This window comes from Gracilinanus agilis, chromosome 6, assembly GCF_016433145.1.
Source record: "Gracilinanus agilis isolate LMUSP501 chromosome 6, AgileGrace, whole genome shotgun sequence".
Classification (NCBI taxonomy): Eukaryota; Metazoa; Chordata; class Mammalia; order Didelphimorphia; family Didelphidae; genus Gracilinanus; species Gracilinanus agilis.
This window is the reverse complement of record NC_058135.1, coordinates 239,941,762-239,954,465: the sequence shown is the minus strand read 5'-3', so window position 1 is coordinate 239,954,465 and position 12,704 is coordinate 239,941,762. Positions and strand designations below refer to the sequence as shown.

The following is a 12,704-nucleotide window of genomic DNA, read 5'->3' as shown; positions in this document are numbered from 1 at the left end:
TCTCTCTCTCTCTCTCTCTCTCTCTCTCTCTCTCTCTCTCTTTCTCTCTCTCTCTCTCTCTCTCAATCTCTCTCTCTCATCTCTATTGTATCTCTTTATGTCTCTCTGTCTCTCTCTCTCTTCCTGTCTCTATCTCTCTGTCTCTGTCTGTCTCTTTTACTCTCTTTATAAACCCTTATATTTTATCTTAGAATTTATCCTAAGTATTGGTTCCAAGGCAGAAGACTAGTAAAGACTAGGTATTGGGGGTTAAGTGACTTACCCAGGGTCATGCAGCTGGGAAATGCCTGGGGTCAGATTTAAACCCAGGACCTTCTATCTCTAGGCCTGGTTCTCTGTCCACTGAGCCACCCAGCTGCCCCATTTTTATCTGTTGATCTTTATATGTTTTCTATCCCTACTCTGAAGGAGAGGTATCTATTCCACATTAAGACTTTCCCTATGACAGTTTTGATATATCTATAGTGATTTGCCATTTCCTCCTCCAGCTTCTTTTATAGATAAGGAACTGAGGCAACCAGGGTTAAGTGACTTGCACAGGGTCACACAGCTACTGTCTTAGGCTGGATTTGAATTCATGAAGATGATTGTGAATAATACATGTAATGTATACCTCACGGAGGTGCTTCAAGTATAATTGTGACTAAAAAGCATCATATCAATGTGATCTATTATTGTTATTAAGATTATCTAATGGGGCAGGGGTGGCAGACAGCAGTCTCAGCTAATGACAAATTACATGTTTCTATAATTGTAAACTGTTTGTACATGTGCCCATTAACCTGATGAGGATGAAGGAGCTGCTTAAGTAAGAGCTTAATGATAGGGGATATTTTTCTTCTACAATTACGCTCCTCCCACCCCAAGGGAATTGCTATTAATTATTGGTTCTCCATATTCTTTGGTCTGTGTATTGGAGGTGAGGCTGTTGTAATCTATAGAGAGAAAGAAGTCCAGGGTAGGAGAATTTCTCCTGCCTTCCTTCCCAGGTGTGGTCAGAGGAATGGGTCAGTGGAGTTTGTGTCTCCCACCAGGAATAAGCTCCCTCTGTTCAACAGAAAGTCCCAGCAGGATATGCCCCCTCTCTACTCTGTCCTCAAACAGGTGCTCTACTTATTGGATGTCAGAGGAATCATTTCTCCCCAGCTTTCTGTGCTTACACAGGCCAGGAACAATGGGCCAGTCCAGGGATCACCAAAGTGAAATTCAGGAGGGAGAGTGGAAGGATGAAGGAGAGAGGAGGGCAGGAGGGATGCAAGAGTGAGAGGTGCACCAGTCAGTCAACCAATCAATAAAAATGTATTTAACACCTACTATGTAAGCCTTAAGAGTCTCTGACAGGAAGAACCACAAGCCCCTAGGAGACCTGAGAATGAATGAATGAAAGTCAATTAAAAAGCATTTACTGAGTAATTATTATGTGCCAAACACCATGCCAGACACTGGGGATACAAAAAGAAAAATGCAAGACAGACCCTCCTTTCAAGGAGCTTGTAATCTTATTGGGGACATGACTCACAAAGGCTTCAGGGTAGTGGAAAGTTCTAAAATTCCTAGCGGTGCAGTGAAGGGGTCTTTAAGAAATAGGTGTGCTGGACAGCTAGGTAGCATAGTGGATAGAGTGCCAGGCCTGGAATTGGGAAGACCTGGGTTCAAATTTGACCTTAGACACTTCCTAGCTATGTGATCTTGGACAAGTCACTTAATCTTATTTCCCTAGCCCTTACTGCACTTCTGTCTGAGAATAGATATTAAGACAGAAGGTAAGAGTTGAGACAGACAGACAGAAAGACAGAGAGGGAAAGAGAGACAGAGAGGGAGAAAAAGAGAGGGAGAGAGAGTTATAGAAGAACCAGATGATATGGCTGCAGAGGAGCTGAGGAGTAGAAAGAACATTCCTTTGGGGGTCAGAAATCCTGAGTTCGAGCCTTGGTTCTGCTACTCACTACCTATGTAATCTTGGATAAATCACTTAACCTCATTGGGCTTGTTTCTCCATCTAAGGAGAGGCCAGATGTCCAGCCTTCCAGCTCTAAATCTCTACCCAGGGCTGGAAAGCACTTTCCTAAGAAGTCCTGACCCCAAAGCAGCCCTTCATTGCACCCTACCTCCATGGCTGCCCTTCTACCTGGGCAGAGGCAGTGGAGAGCTCCTCGCCCCAGGCTCTCTCTGTAGGACCTGTCAAAACATCCCATAAAGCTGGAGCAGGAGGCAATGTTGACTAGTGGAAAGAGCATTAGATTTGGAGCCAGAGGATCTGGGTTTGAACCCCATCCATGCTGTTTATTAGCTGTGCATGGCTTTGTGCAGAAATCCCTACCTTTCTCTGGGCTACAGTTTGCTCCTCTGAACAATGAAGGGAAGAGCTGAGAGGGCGTCTGTTGCACTTTCCAGCTCCCATTCCTATGCTTTTATGAATCATACATCAGGCTATTTTCTCTTCTCCAGAGTAGTAGAACTTTGGACACTAAGCTTCAGCCTGCAGATCACCAACTCTTGACTTTCTCCTTCAAAGAGAATCTGTTTCCTGAATGCCCCAGCTCACTGGTTTCCATAGCATTTGGGGACATCATGGTTTGATTATGGAATATGAAAGTGATCTCTATGGAATGCTCGCTTTTCTTGGCTTAATCCATTCATTTTCTCCTCCCTTTCCCTCCCTCTTATGTGTCTCTTCTGTGTCCCAGCTGCAGAATTCCCTGAAGAGTGACTTATGTCTCGATCAAGGACCAGACACAGAAAATGTCCCCATCATGTACTTGTGCCACGGCATGACCCCACAGGTGAGTCACAATGATGATCTCAGAGATGGATGGCCACTGCTGTTGCTGCTTGGAATGGAAAGGAATGGAATGGAGGTTTGGGGCTTGGGGCAGTCACAGCAATGAATTATGATGCTCTACCTTGCCAAACAGAAAGTCTGGGTGGAAGCAGCCAGCATCGGGCCTCCATTCTTTGGCTGGCCATCAGGAATTAGGGAACACCCATAGGGAGAGAAAGGAAGAAGATGGCAGGGCTGTGCCAAAGAAATCTGGAAGTCAAGGCTCTGTGAGAAAGAGGATACAGAACAAGTTCTTTCATGCCTTTGCGAGATCTGGTGGGCTTCTCAGGTGGAATGATATAAGGCTCTGCCTTACCTTTTTAATCCTTTTTCAGTTTGTTTTTTAAACAACATTGGTGATTCTATTGTTATAAAGATCATTCAGTGAAAGATTTCCTCTATAGATGCAGAACTGTACCTTTTCTGTAATGTATGGTCTAGAAGAGCTATCTAGGCAGTAAAGCATAAATGACTTGCCCAAAGTCACACAGCCAGTTTGTGTCAGAGGCAGCATTTGAACACAGAGCTTCCTGACTCGAAGGCCAATTCTCTATCCATTAAGGAACATTACTACTATTTTATTATATCTAGCCCAGAATTAAAATGAGTTGGATTTATTTAATTATTCTAGCCCTGACTCAAATAATACAATTTTTAAATTTAAATTTATTTATTTATTTGAGATTATATATTTCTAATTTCTCCTCACATATATTATTTCCCCCCTGGTGGAATAATGCCTTCTTGAGGGCACAGGTGGGTGTTTTTCATTTTTTTTCTTAGTAACTCAGGAGCCTAACACAGTTCCTGGCCCATAGTGAACACTCCACCAATATATGTTGAATTCCTGAATTGAATGAACAGAGGGGGATATATTTTCACTTGAAATTCTTCAGGCATCACAATTGGGAACCATGAGTTGATTCCATAGCAGATGAAGCTCCTATTCCCATTAGGAATGAGTCATGAACACCCAGAGCCCCTTGGGACATTTCCCTCAAAGGAAGTCCTAGCACAACTTAATGTAATCAATGGGACCCTTGGGGAAAGTGCCAAATCCACCAATCAGCAAGTTATTTCTAAAGCACCTACAATACCCAGTGAACAGTGCTGCCTGTCTAGAACAACTTTAATGCATCGAATCCCAAAATCAGTTGTCTGGCTGGAGCCCTAGGGAGGTGGGATGTCTTGGAGAAGTCAGGGCAGGAGCATTACAGAATGGAAATCCAGGAGTCAGACAAAGCTGGAAACAGCTCCCAGCCTCAGCTCTTACTAATAATATTTGTAAAGCACTTAGCACAGTGCCTGGCACTTTGGGTCACCTAGCCGCTAGACAGGAGGGAGCTGCTGATGGAGTGGTCTCTTTTCTGGTCTTGCTACCCCTAACAAGAATCAGGGAAGCAATGCCGTACAAGGGAAAGAGCTTTGGCTCTAGAGTCGGAGAACTTGGATTTAGATTTCTATTCCATTACCTTTTGTTTGTGTGACTCACAGTGAGGCACTTAAAATCTTTGGGTCTCAATTTCCTCATCAGTAAAATGATGAGATTGGACTAGACAACTTCTAAGGTCGCTTCTAGCACTAAATCTATACCTCTGTGATCAAAGCTGAACCAACAGTAGATAGAACACTGGGAGCTTAGAATCAGGAATCACAAACTTCTCTTCATAAGATCAAATATCGTCTTAGACACTTACCAACTGTGTGATCCTGGGCAAGTCACTTCACCATGTTTGCCTCAGTTTCCTCATATATAACATGAGCTTAAGAAGGAAATGGCAAGCCACTCCAATATATCTGCTGCCAAGAAACCCCCAAAGAGATCATGGAGAGTAGGACACAGCTTAAAATAACTGAACAACCACAGAATGAGGGTTGATTTGTAAAGTCAGTGTGCCAGCTCAGAGATGGAGGAAAGGAAGATTATTGCACCATGTCTCACACCTGCATAGTATCCTCTCCAGGGATATAAACATGAAGGACTGCTCAAAGCAGATAATATTAAAGCTGTCTGAGACAGGAGCCCCCACTTCCCTTCATCCTCTCCCATTCCGTGTCCTCCTGGGAGCCTGCATTACTTCATTTAGTCTTCACATGCTCAGTGATTTTAGGGAGATGTTGTTCCTTAGGATTCTTTCACTTTCCTCAGGTGTGGGCAGCTGGGATTTTCAGGAGGTAAAGACTTCACAGATTTCATGTGATCATGTAATTCTATCTCTGAGGAAGTTTGGTTTTAGCAAGATATTATTTTCCTCATCCTTTTAAGATGGCGGCAAACTTGTCTTATTCTTTTTTCCTCAGATGTATGATTTTATATAGGTGAATATTTTCTCTGGTTGAGAGGATATTCATATTTTCTCTCCTCTATTTATTCCCTTCCCCTTTGCTGACACAGGTTAGAATTTAGAAATGTAGGAAACATTTGAGATCACCTCCCAATCTCCTTATTTTATAGCAAAGGAATTTCAAAGAGGATAAATTTGATTCAGATGATATTGGCAGTAAGTAATAGATTGGGGAATTGAATCCAAGTCCTCTGGCCCTAAATTCATTGCAATTTTTATTGCACCAAGTGGACTCTTTTGAAGTCTCTTTAAACCACAGAATTAAAGAAATAGAAAGCTGAACGAACCTTTGAGATCACTTCATTCAAACCTCAAAGTGTCCTTAAATTCCTTCTCTTTAGGATCAGTCTCTACTTCCTGTTCTTACTTGCATGAGCACTGGCCATCTCTACACCATCTCCATTTTATCTCATTATAATAACCATCCTCATTCTGAGCAGCCTCCTCATCCCATCTCATTCCCATCCCCATCAGCATCTCTATCCCATTCCATCCTGTCCCCATCTCTAGCCATATCTCCATCCTAACCCATCCCATCCCATTACTATCCTAATCCCATTCTCAAACATTTCTTTCTATAAAATTCCCATCTCCATTCCCATTCTTATTGGTATAACTCTTACTTCTCATCAAATTTTCACCCCCATCATCATATTCATTCTACTCCTCCCCCTCTCTGTCCAAATCTTTACCAGGATAAAGTGCTATTGTTGTTCATGCATTTCAGTCATATATGACTCTTCATAACTCCATTTGGGGTTTTCTTAGCAAAGATAGTAAAGTGGTTTGCCATTTCCTTCTCTAGTTCATTTGACAGATGAGGAAATGGAGACAAATAGAGTTAATGACTTGCCCAGAGTCTGAGGCCAAATTTGACTCAACTCTTCCTAACTTAAGACTCAATGCTCTACCCCCTTTGCCACCTAGATGCCCAGGATGAGCGAGATGGTGCAATTACCACTTACCTTAATTCTGTTCTACTCATTTCCCTTCCCATTGAAATATCTAAAGTAAAGAAGCCCTGAGCATTTTCTTATTAGAAAAGAGGAAAACAAGACAAGGACACAAATATATGCAAAACTAAGCCTGACTCATTCTCTGATATACCTTTCATGTAGCTTCTCCTGAGAAGGACCTGCTTTCACATGAGAGACCTCAGAAACCCTCACTCCATTGTCTGGTTCTGAGAGCTTTTCATAATCTTGAAGCAGATAATAGTAGTAGTGACTGGAAATGCATCTTTTAAGCCTTTTCCATGATAGTTTTAAATGATAGAGTTGAGTCAAAGCAATGTTTGGTGCATACCTTACCATGATGTTCAGTCACTACCATCTTGTCCTTCCTTGGGAAAACCATCAACATGAACTAAGCTAGAATGGCTCTGCTGAGCTGAACAGATTTTAATATTAGCTTTAGGCTCTTGGCTAGACTGGCACACTTTCATCTCCCCATCATATAAAGACACATTAACAATATTACTAATACTATTACTATCACCAAAAGGAAGAGTAACCACCAATGTTTATATGGCTCTTTAAAATTTTAATTGAACCATCTAGATAATCTTGAGTTTTAAAGGAATTCTATGAGAAAGATCCTATAGATAGCCTGGAATCTATTTTATGGATAATGAAAATAAGATCAGAAATGTTAGACAACTTCCCTAGGTTTATACACACTAGTAAGTATCAGAATTGGATCAGAACTTGAGACTCTTGGTTCCCAAAAGAGTGCTTTTTCTACTTTCCTCTTAGAATTTCATTGGGAGCCCTTCTGGATGGCTCGCCAAACTGTTGTATTTGGGAAGGTGTAAGATGACATTCATGCCCTTCCTGGTGCTAAGGTGACTCCACCCAATTTTTTCCAGAGGTAACAGTCCTCGTATCTTTTTTTAAAACCCTTATCTTCCATCTTAGAATCAATACTGGTTATTGGTTCTAAGGCAGAAGAGTGGTAAGGGCCAGGCAGTGGATGTTAAGTGGCTTGCTCAGAGTCACACAACTAGGAAGTGTCTGAGGCCAGATTTGAACCCAGGACTTTCCATCTCTGGGCCTGCCTCTCAATCCACTGAGCCACCCAGCTGTCCCCAAAATTTTAGCTTTTGTCCTTGTATTTTTTAATCTAGATTGGGGTTCCCTTTATTTTTTTGTCTATTGGGAAGGGACTGGAACAACTTTGATCATGGGGTGAATTCAATTTGAATGGGATGCCCATGGAGTGAAAACTTCACACTTTGATGTATCCTTGTTACCTCTGATGTTCTTGAAGTTGCCAGTTGTCTATAGCAATAGCTGATTTCTAAGAAAAATATTACAATGGAAGGAAAGAGAAAAAGGGGCAGATATGAAAAGTGGTATTATTTAGGCACAGAATCTCCTCAGTTGGAATGGACCTCTTGGGCCACTAGTATGGCCAAGGGTGTTCTACATTTGGCTTATTACTAGTTTGCAAGAACTGATTGTTAAATTTTCAGTATATAGTTGAGAATTAAGAAAGTAATAGGGAAAAGATTAATAATGCACAGATTTGTATTATTAGCTTGAATAAAAGTGTATCCTTCATATTTTTTCAAAGAGCTGGTTGTTAAACATTTAAAAGCATACCACTGAGCATGCATGTTCCTAAACAAGATTCCCCTCTATAAAATACCCAGCCAATGGTCATCCATCCTTTGCTTGAAGGTTTCTAGTAAGAGGGAATTCAACACCACTTAAGACAAACCATTCTTCTTAAGATAGTTCTAATTGTTAGGGAAGTCTTCCTTAAATAAGTGCAGGGATGTGATTGAACCTTTCTGATCTTTGTTTCTTTCTCTATAAAGTGGATTCAAGACTACCTATGGGACCTTACTTATAACATTGCTTTGAAAATCAAATAAGATTATGTATGAAGTTCATTTAAACCTAAATCTTCTTTGCAACTCCCACAGCTTAATCTCTAGTTCTTCCCTTCCGGGCAAAGGAGATCAAGTCTAAATCCCTGAAAATAAGTATCCTTCAAGTTTTTGAAGATTGGTTTCATGTTATCCAAAGTCTGAGGTTCTTAACATTTTTGTGCCATGGACTTCTTTGGGAGTCTGGTAAAGCCTATGGGTTCCTTCTCAGTAATGTCTTTAAATGCATAAAATAAAATACATAGGATTTCAAAGGAAGCTAATTATATTGGAATACTGTTATCAAATTATTTTTTTAAGTTCGCAAATCTTAGGTTAAGAACTATTACCCTGGGTCTTTTGTTCTCTAAGCTAACCAGCCCCAGTTCTTCACATGGCATGATTAAATGGCCTGGTTGCCCTCTTATGGCTGTTCTTTAGATAAATGTCCTTCCTAAAACATGTTACCTAGTACTGAACCTAATACTCTGGATTAGGTCTAACTAAGGAAAAAAATGTACCAGGACCACCACCTCCCTAGTTCTGTAAACCCTTCCTCTTTTAATTCCACTTCTGATCTACTGGAACTTTTTTGGCTACCAAATAAAGCTGTTGACTCACATCAAGCTTGTAGTTCAATAAAACACACAGCTATGTTTTGGACAAACTGATGAATATCACTTTTCATCTCCTATCTTCAACTTATGAAGGTGATTTTTTTGAACCCAAGTTTAATACTTTCCATTTATTTCTATTAAATTTTGCTTTATTATATTCAACTCAGAATTCTTGCCTGTGGCTATTAGAGATTCATTATGTTTATTTTCCCTCCCAGATTTTTGTCATCTTGAAATTTTGATAAGCTTGACACATTTATTTATCCAAACTATTGATAAAAAATATTGAACATCTTAGGGCCAAGCACAGATCTTCAGGGCACTCCATTGAAGACCCCCTTTCAAGATAATATCTAATTATTGACTAAACTTTGAGTCTCTTGACTAAATTATTGAGTTTAGTTATTCAACCAGTTATTAATGCACCTAAAACAACATAATATAGCTCTCAGCTGTCTACTTTGTTCACAAGAATAACATCTGAGTCTTTGTCATATGCTTTGCTATAATATAGATAAACCATATCTATATCATTTTTCTAATCTGTTTAGTTTGGAAAAACCTGTCAAGAAAGTCAATGAGATTACTCTCCCATGACCTCTTCATGATGAAGCCATATTGGATTTATGATCACAAATTCCTTTTCAAAATGTATACCAACCATCCTTTTAATGTGTTTAAAATTTTGTCAGGAAATTAATTCAAACTCACTGACCTATGGTTTGCAGTCTGTATCCTTTTCTTTTTTAATTTATTTTTGTAATGAGACGTGTAAACATGGGAAGAGGACTTCTCCTTCCTCTGTGTGGATCTTATTCAAAACCTTTTAAACTAAGCCCATACACATAATATAGGTAAACTATATCTATACCATACCTGGAGTCAAGAAGATCTGAGTTTAAATTGATCTTAGGCATTGACCTTGGGCAAGTCACTTAATTCTATTTGCCTCTGTGTCTTCATCTGTAAAACAAGCTGGAGAAAGAAATGGCAAACAACTCCAGCATCGTTGCCAAGAAAACCTCATAAGAAGTCATAAAGAGTCAGTTATATCTGAAATGGCTGAGCAACAACATCTTGCCCAGACCAGGAGTACAGAATCCATTCATGTGCCAGCCCAACTCCACTGTGGATGGGCACAGAAACTTTAACCTGTTTCACTTTCAACATGGACTTATCCACATCTCCTTAGGCAGCCTGGTGTCTCCCTGCTCACAAGGGTTTAAAATCTTGATGTTATATTAAGTGTAGGCACTCGATCAACCTTAGCCCTCAGAACTCCCAAACTCACGAAACTCACCAGTCTCAGCCTCCTGGGTAGCAGAGATTCCAAGCACTTTATCTTTTATGAAAATGGAGCTATTTGGCCTTCTCCAATTCAGGATATTTCCAAGAGCATTGGCAGAAGCTCATCAATTACATATCTTGGGTTCTTTCAGCACCAAAGGATGTAACTCATCTGGATCTGGTAACTTAATTCATCAAGAGTATCTAGACATTCTGTTTTTTAAAAAATTCATTGTTTTTCATCCTCATTATCCTCCTAATTATCTTGAATATCAATTCCCCATCAGCCATTTTTGTTCTCTTCTTTCCAATTCAAAAATCCTCCTCCTAGGAATAAAAAATAGAAGCAAAATAAGTGTTGAGCAGCTCTTCTTTCTCTCCATTACGTATTATCATTGTCCCATCCATTCTGAGCTTTAGAAGGATCCATTCTTTCATCTTCATTCTCCCTCCCCCAACAGAGCTTTTAAAATCCCTCCTGTTATTCTTAGCTCTCATTGCTAGCCTCAGCTCATTCTGAGATTTAGCACTCCTGACAGGATTCTTACAGGACCATGCCAAGCTTTCATATTCATTCCATCTCTGTTTGTTACCCTTGATTCCATCTTCTGTATTTGACTTTTAAAATTCTAAGTTTGTTGATGAGTTCCCTGTGTGCCAGAGTGATCTCTTTAGACAACACCCTCCCCTTCTTCCTCATCAGAATTATTTTTCTTTGTGTCTTTAGAATTTCATTATTGAGTACCTCCTAGGCTGACTTCCTCCAAAGAATTTGAGTCCATGGAATCCTACCTCTCCTTTCTCTCAACCCTTTCAAATCTGCCCTCCAAATACAGAAGTGTTTATCAGACAATACCTAGTTTTTATATCTTCTCTGTGGTCAAATTCTCCCAAGGATACCATAAACCCCCTACCTCCACCCCAACAAGCAGTTCTCCATTACTGGGGAGAATTGGATATAGAATAGATATTTCCCTTATTAGTTCCTCTAACTTTTGTTAAATAGAATTATCATTAGAGTAATAAAGATATTATTAGCTGCTTTGCCTTTGACAAAGAGAGAGAGGCAAAGAGAAAGACAGAGAGCAAGGCTCCAGCAGATAAATGCATAACCAAAGCCCCATATCACTTCTGTATCATGTCTGGGCCAGGTTTGTGATCTGTTTGCCAAGATCCACTTTTGTCAGGTACACCAAAAACAATCTCTTCTGTTTCTGCCCCTGTTAATTTTGACGCAAATTTTACCATGTTTCTTGGATTTCCTTACGTGAGTGTATCTTCTTAATAGACACTGTTGAGTCCTTTAGTTCGTTCTTTCCTTTTTGAATGACATATAGCCTTTAAAAGTCATATTCCAGTTTTGAGTCTCATCCCACCAAGTCTCAGTAATACTTCTGAGGTCAGATTTGTCTCCTTGTGTTAGGATCACGAGGTTGCTTTGCCTGTTACCCAGCATCAATCATTAATGAATAAACAGTTGAATTCATGGTTTTTACTATTATTGATTCTTCCCTAAGATTGTGTCTGTTATGAATTTGGGGCGTCCCCACTGCCCCACTGAGAAATCCCACATTCTAGCTACCTAATTTTCTTGGTACCTATCTTGGTGAAGAGCAAAAGGTGTTTTTCTCCCTCTCTTTTCCTTGTTCCCCATTAATCACTTTCATTGAAGATGCCCTGGCTTTATATTTATAGTAGATGGTTCCTCAATGATGCCTGTTGAGATATAGTAATGGTGCTCACACTCCTAAAAAGAGAGGCTCAGGGCTCATCTCTTTGCTCTGGTTTAACTCTGCAGCTAATTTCTTATTCTGTTTCATAAAGAATCTCATTTGCATTTCCTTTTAGCAGTAGAATAAACAAGCAAGGCAAGGCAGGGTCTGAGATGACAGGCTTGTCAGCTCAATGGGAGATGGATCACAGTCTGCAACCACCCAGGGAAGGTTCTAATGACTGTATTCAGCCCCCCAGATGTGACCCCCTAACCTCTGTTTGCTCAGCATGCTCATGACAGCGCTGTCACTGCCCCACCGTTCAGAACACAGGCATTAGGCTTGTAACTCCCCATGTCTCAGTGGCGCATCCAAACTTTGCATATGGGTTTAGAGAATGGGAGGTTTATGATACCTCTGTGAAAGGCCCCTGGATTTGATACTTCCGTATGTCAACCAACACAGAGCAAGAGAATGCTTTAGGCTCAGGAAACAGGACTCAGATCTTTGTTTTCTTTCCTGGTTTTTCTTGTTTGAAACCAAGGTAAGATCAACACCTCTCCAGTACCTTTCCATCCAGCAAGCTAAGATAGGAGGAGAGAGCGGGGTGTTCAGCCAACATTTATACAGTAAGCATTTGACCAGTACCTATTACATACCAGGGAAGAGAGAGACCAGGATTGCTTTAGGGACACTGCAAAGTTCTTTTACTGACTTCAAACTTCCCATGAAAGCAGAAGCCCATCTTTTTCATTCTAATATTTTATTGGTGTTGCCATATGGCAGTGAAATGTGAAATACCACTGCCTTTGAAGAACTAAAGATGAAGAGCACATGGAGGGCAAAAAAGAAGTTCATGGTGGGTCCAAGCAAGCAATGCAAAAGAAAAGAAAAGAAGAGAAAAGAAAGGAAAGGAAAAGAAAAGAAAGGAAAAGGAAAAGGAAAGAAAGGAAAGGAAAAGGAAAGGAAAGGAAAGGAAAGGAAAGGAAAGGAAAGGAAAGGAAAGGAAAGGAAAGGAAAGGAAAGGAAAGGAAAGGAAAGGAAAGGAAA

General features: G+C 40.3%; 1 protein-coding gene across 1 annotated transcript in view; it reads left to right on the top strand.

Moving 5' to 3' along the window:
* Positions 1-12,704, top strand: part of GALNT18 (polypeptide N-acetylgalactosaminyltransferase 18) — a 527,538-nt gene that overhangs the window by 445,226 nt on the left and 69,608 nt on the right. The window contains exon 8 of the mRNA XM_044681827.1: positions 2,688-2,783. Coding sequence (XP_044537762.1) covers positions 2,688-2,783 — 96 coding nt within the window. The remainder of the gene's footprint in view (positions 1-2,687; positions 2,784-12,704) is intronic.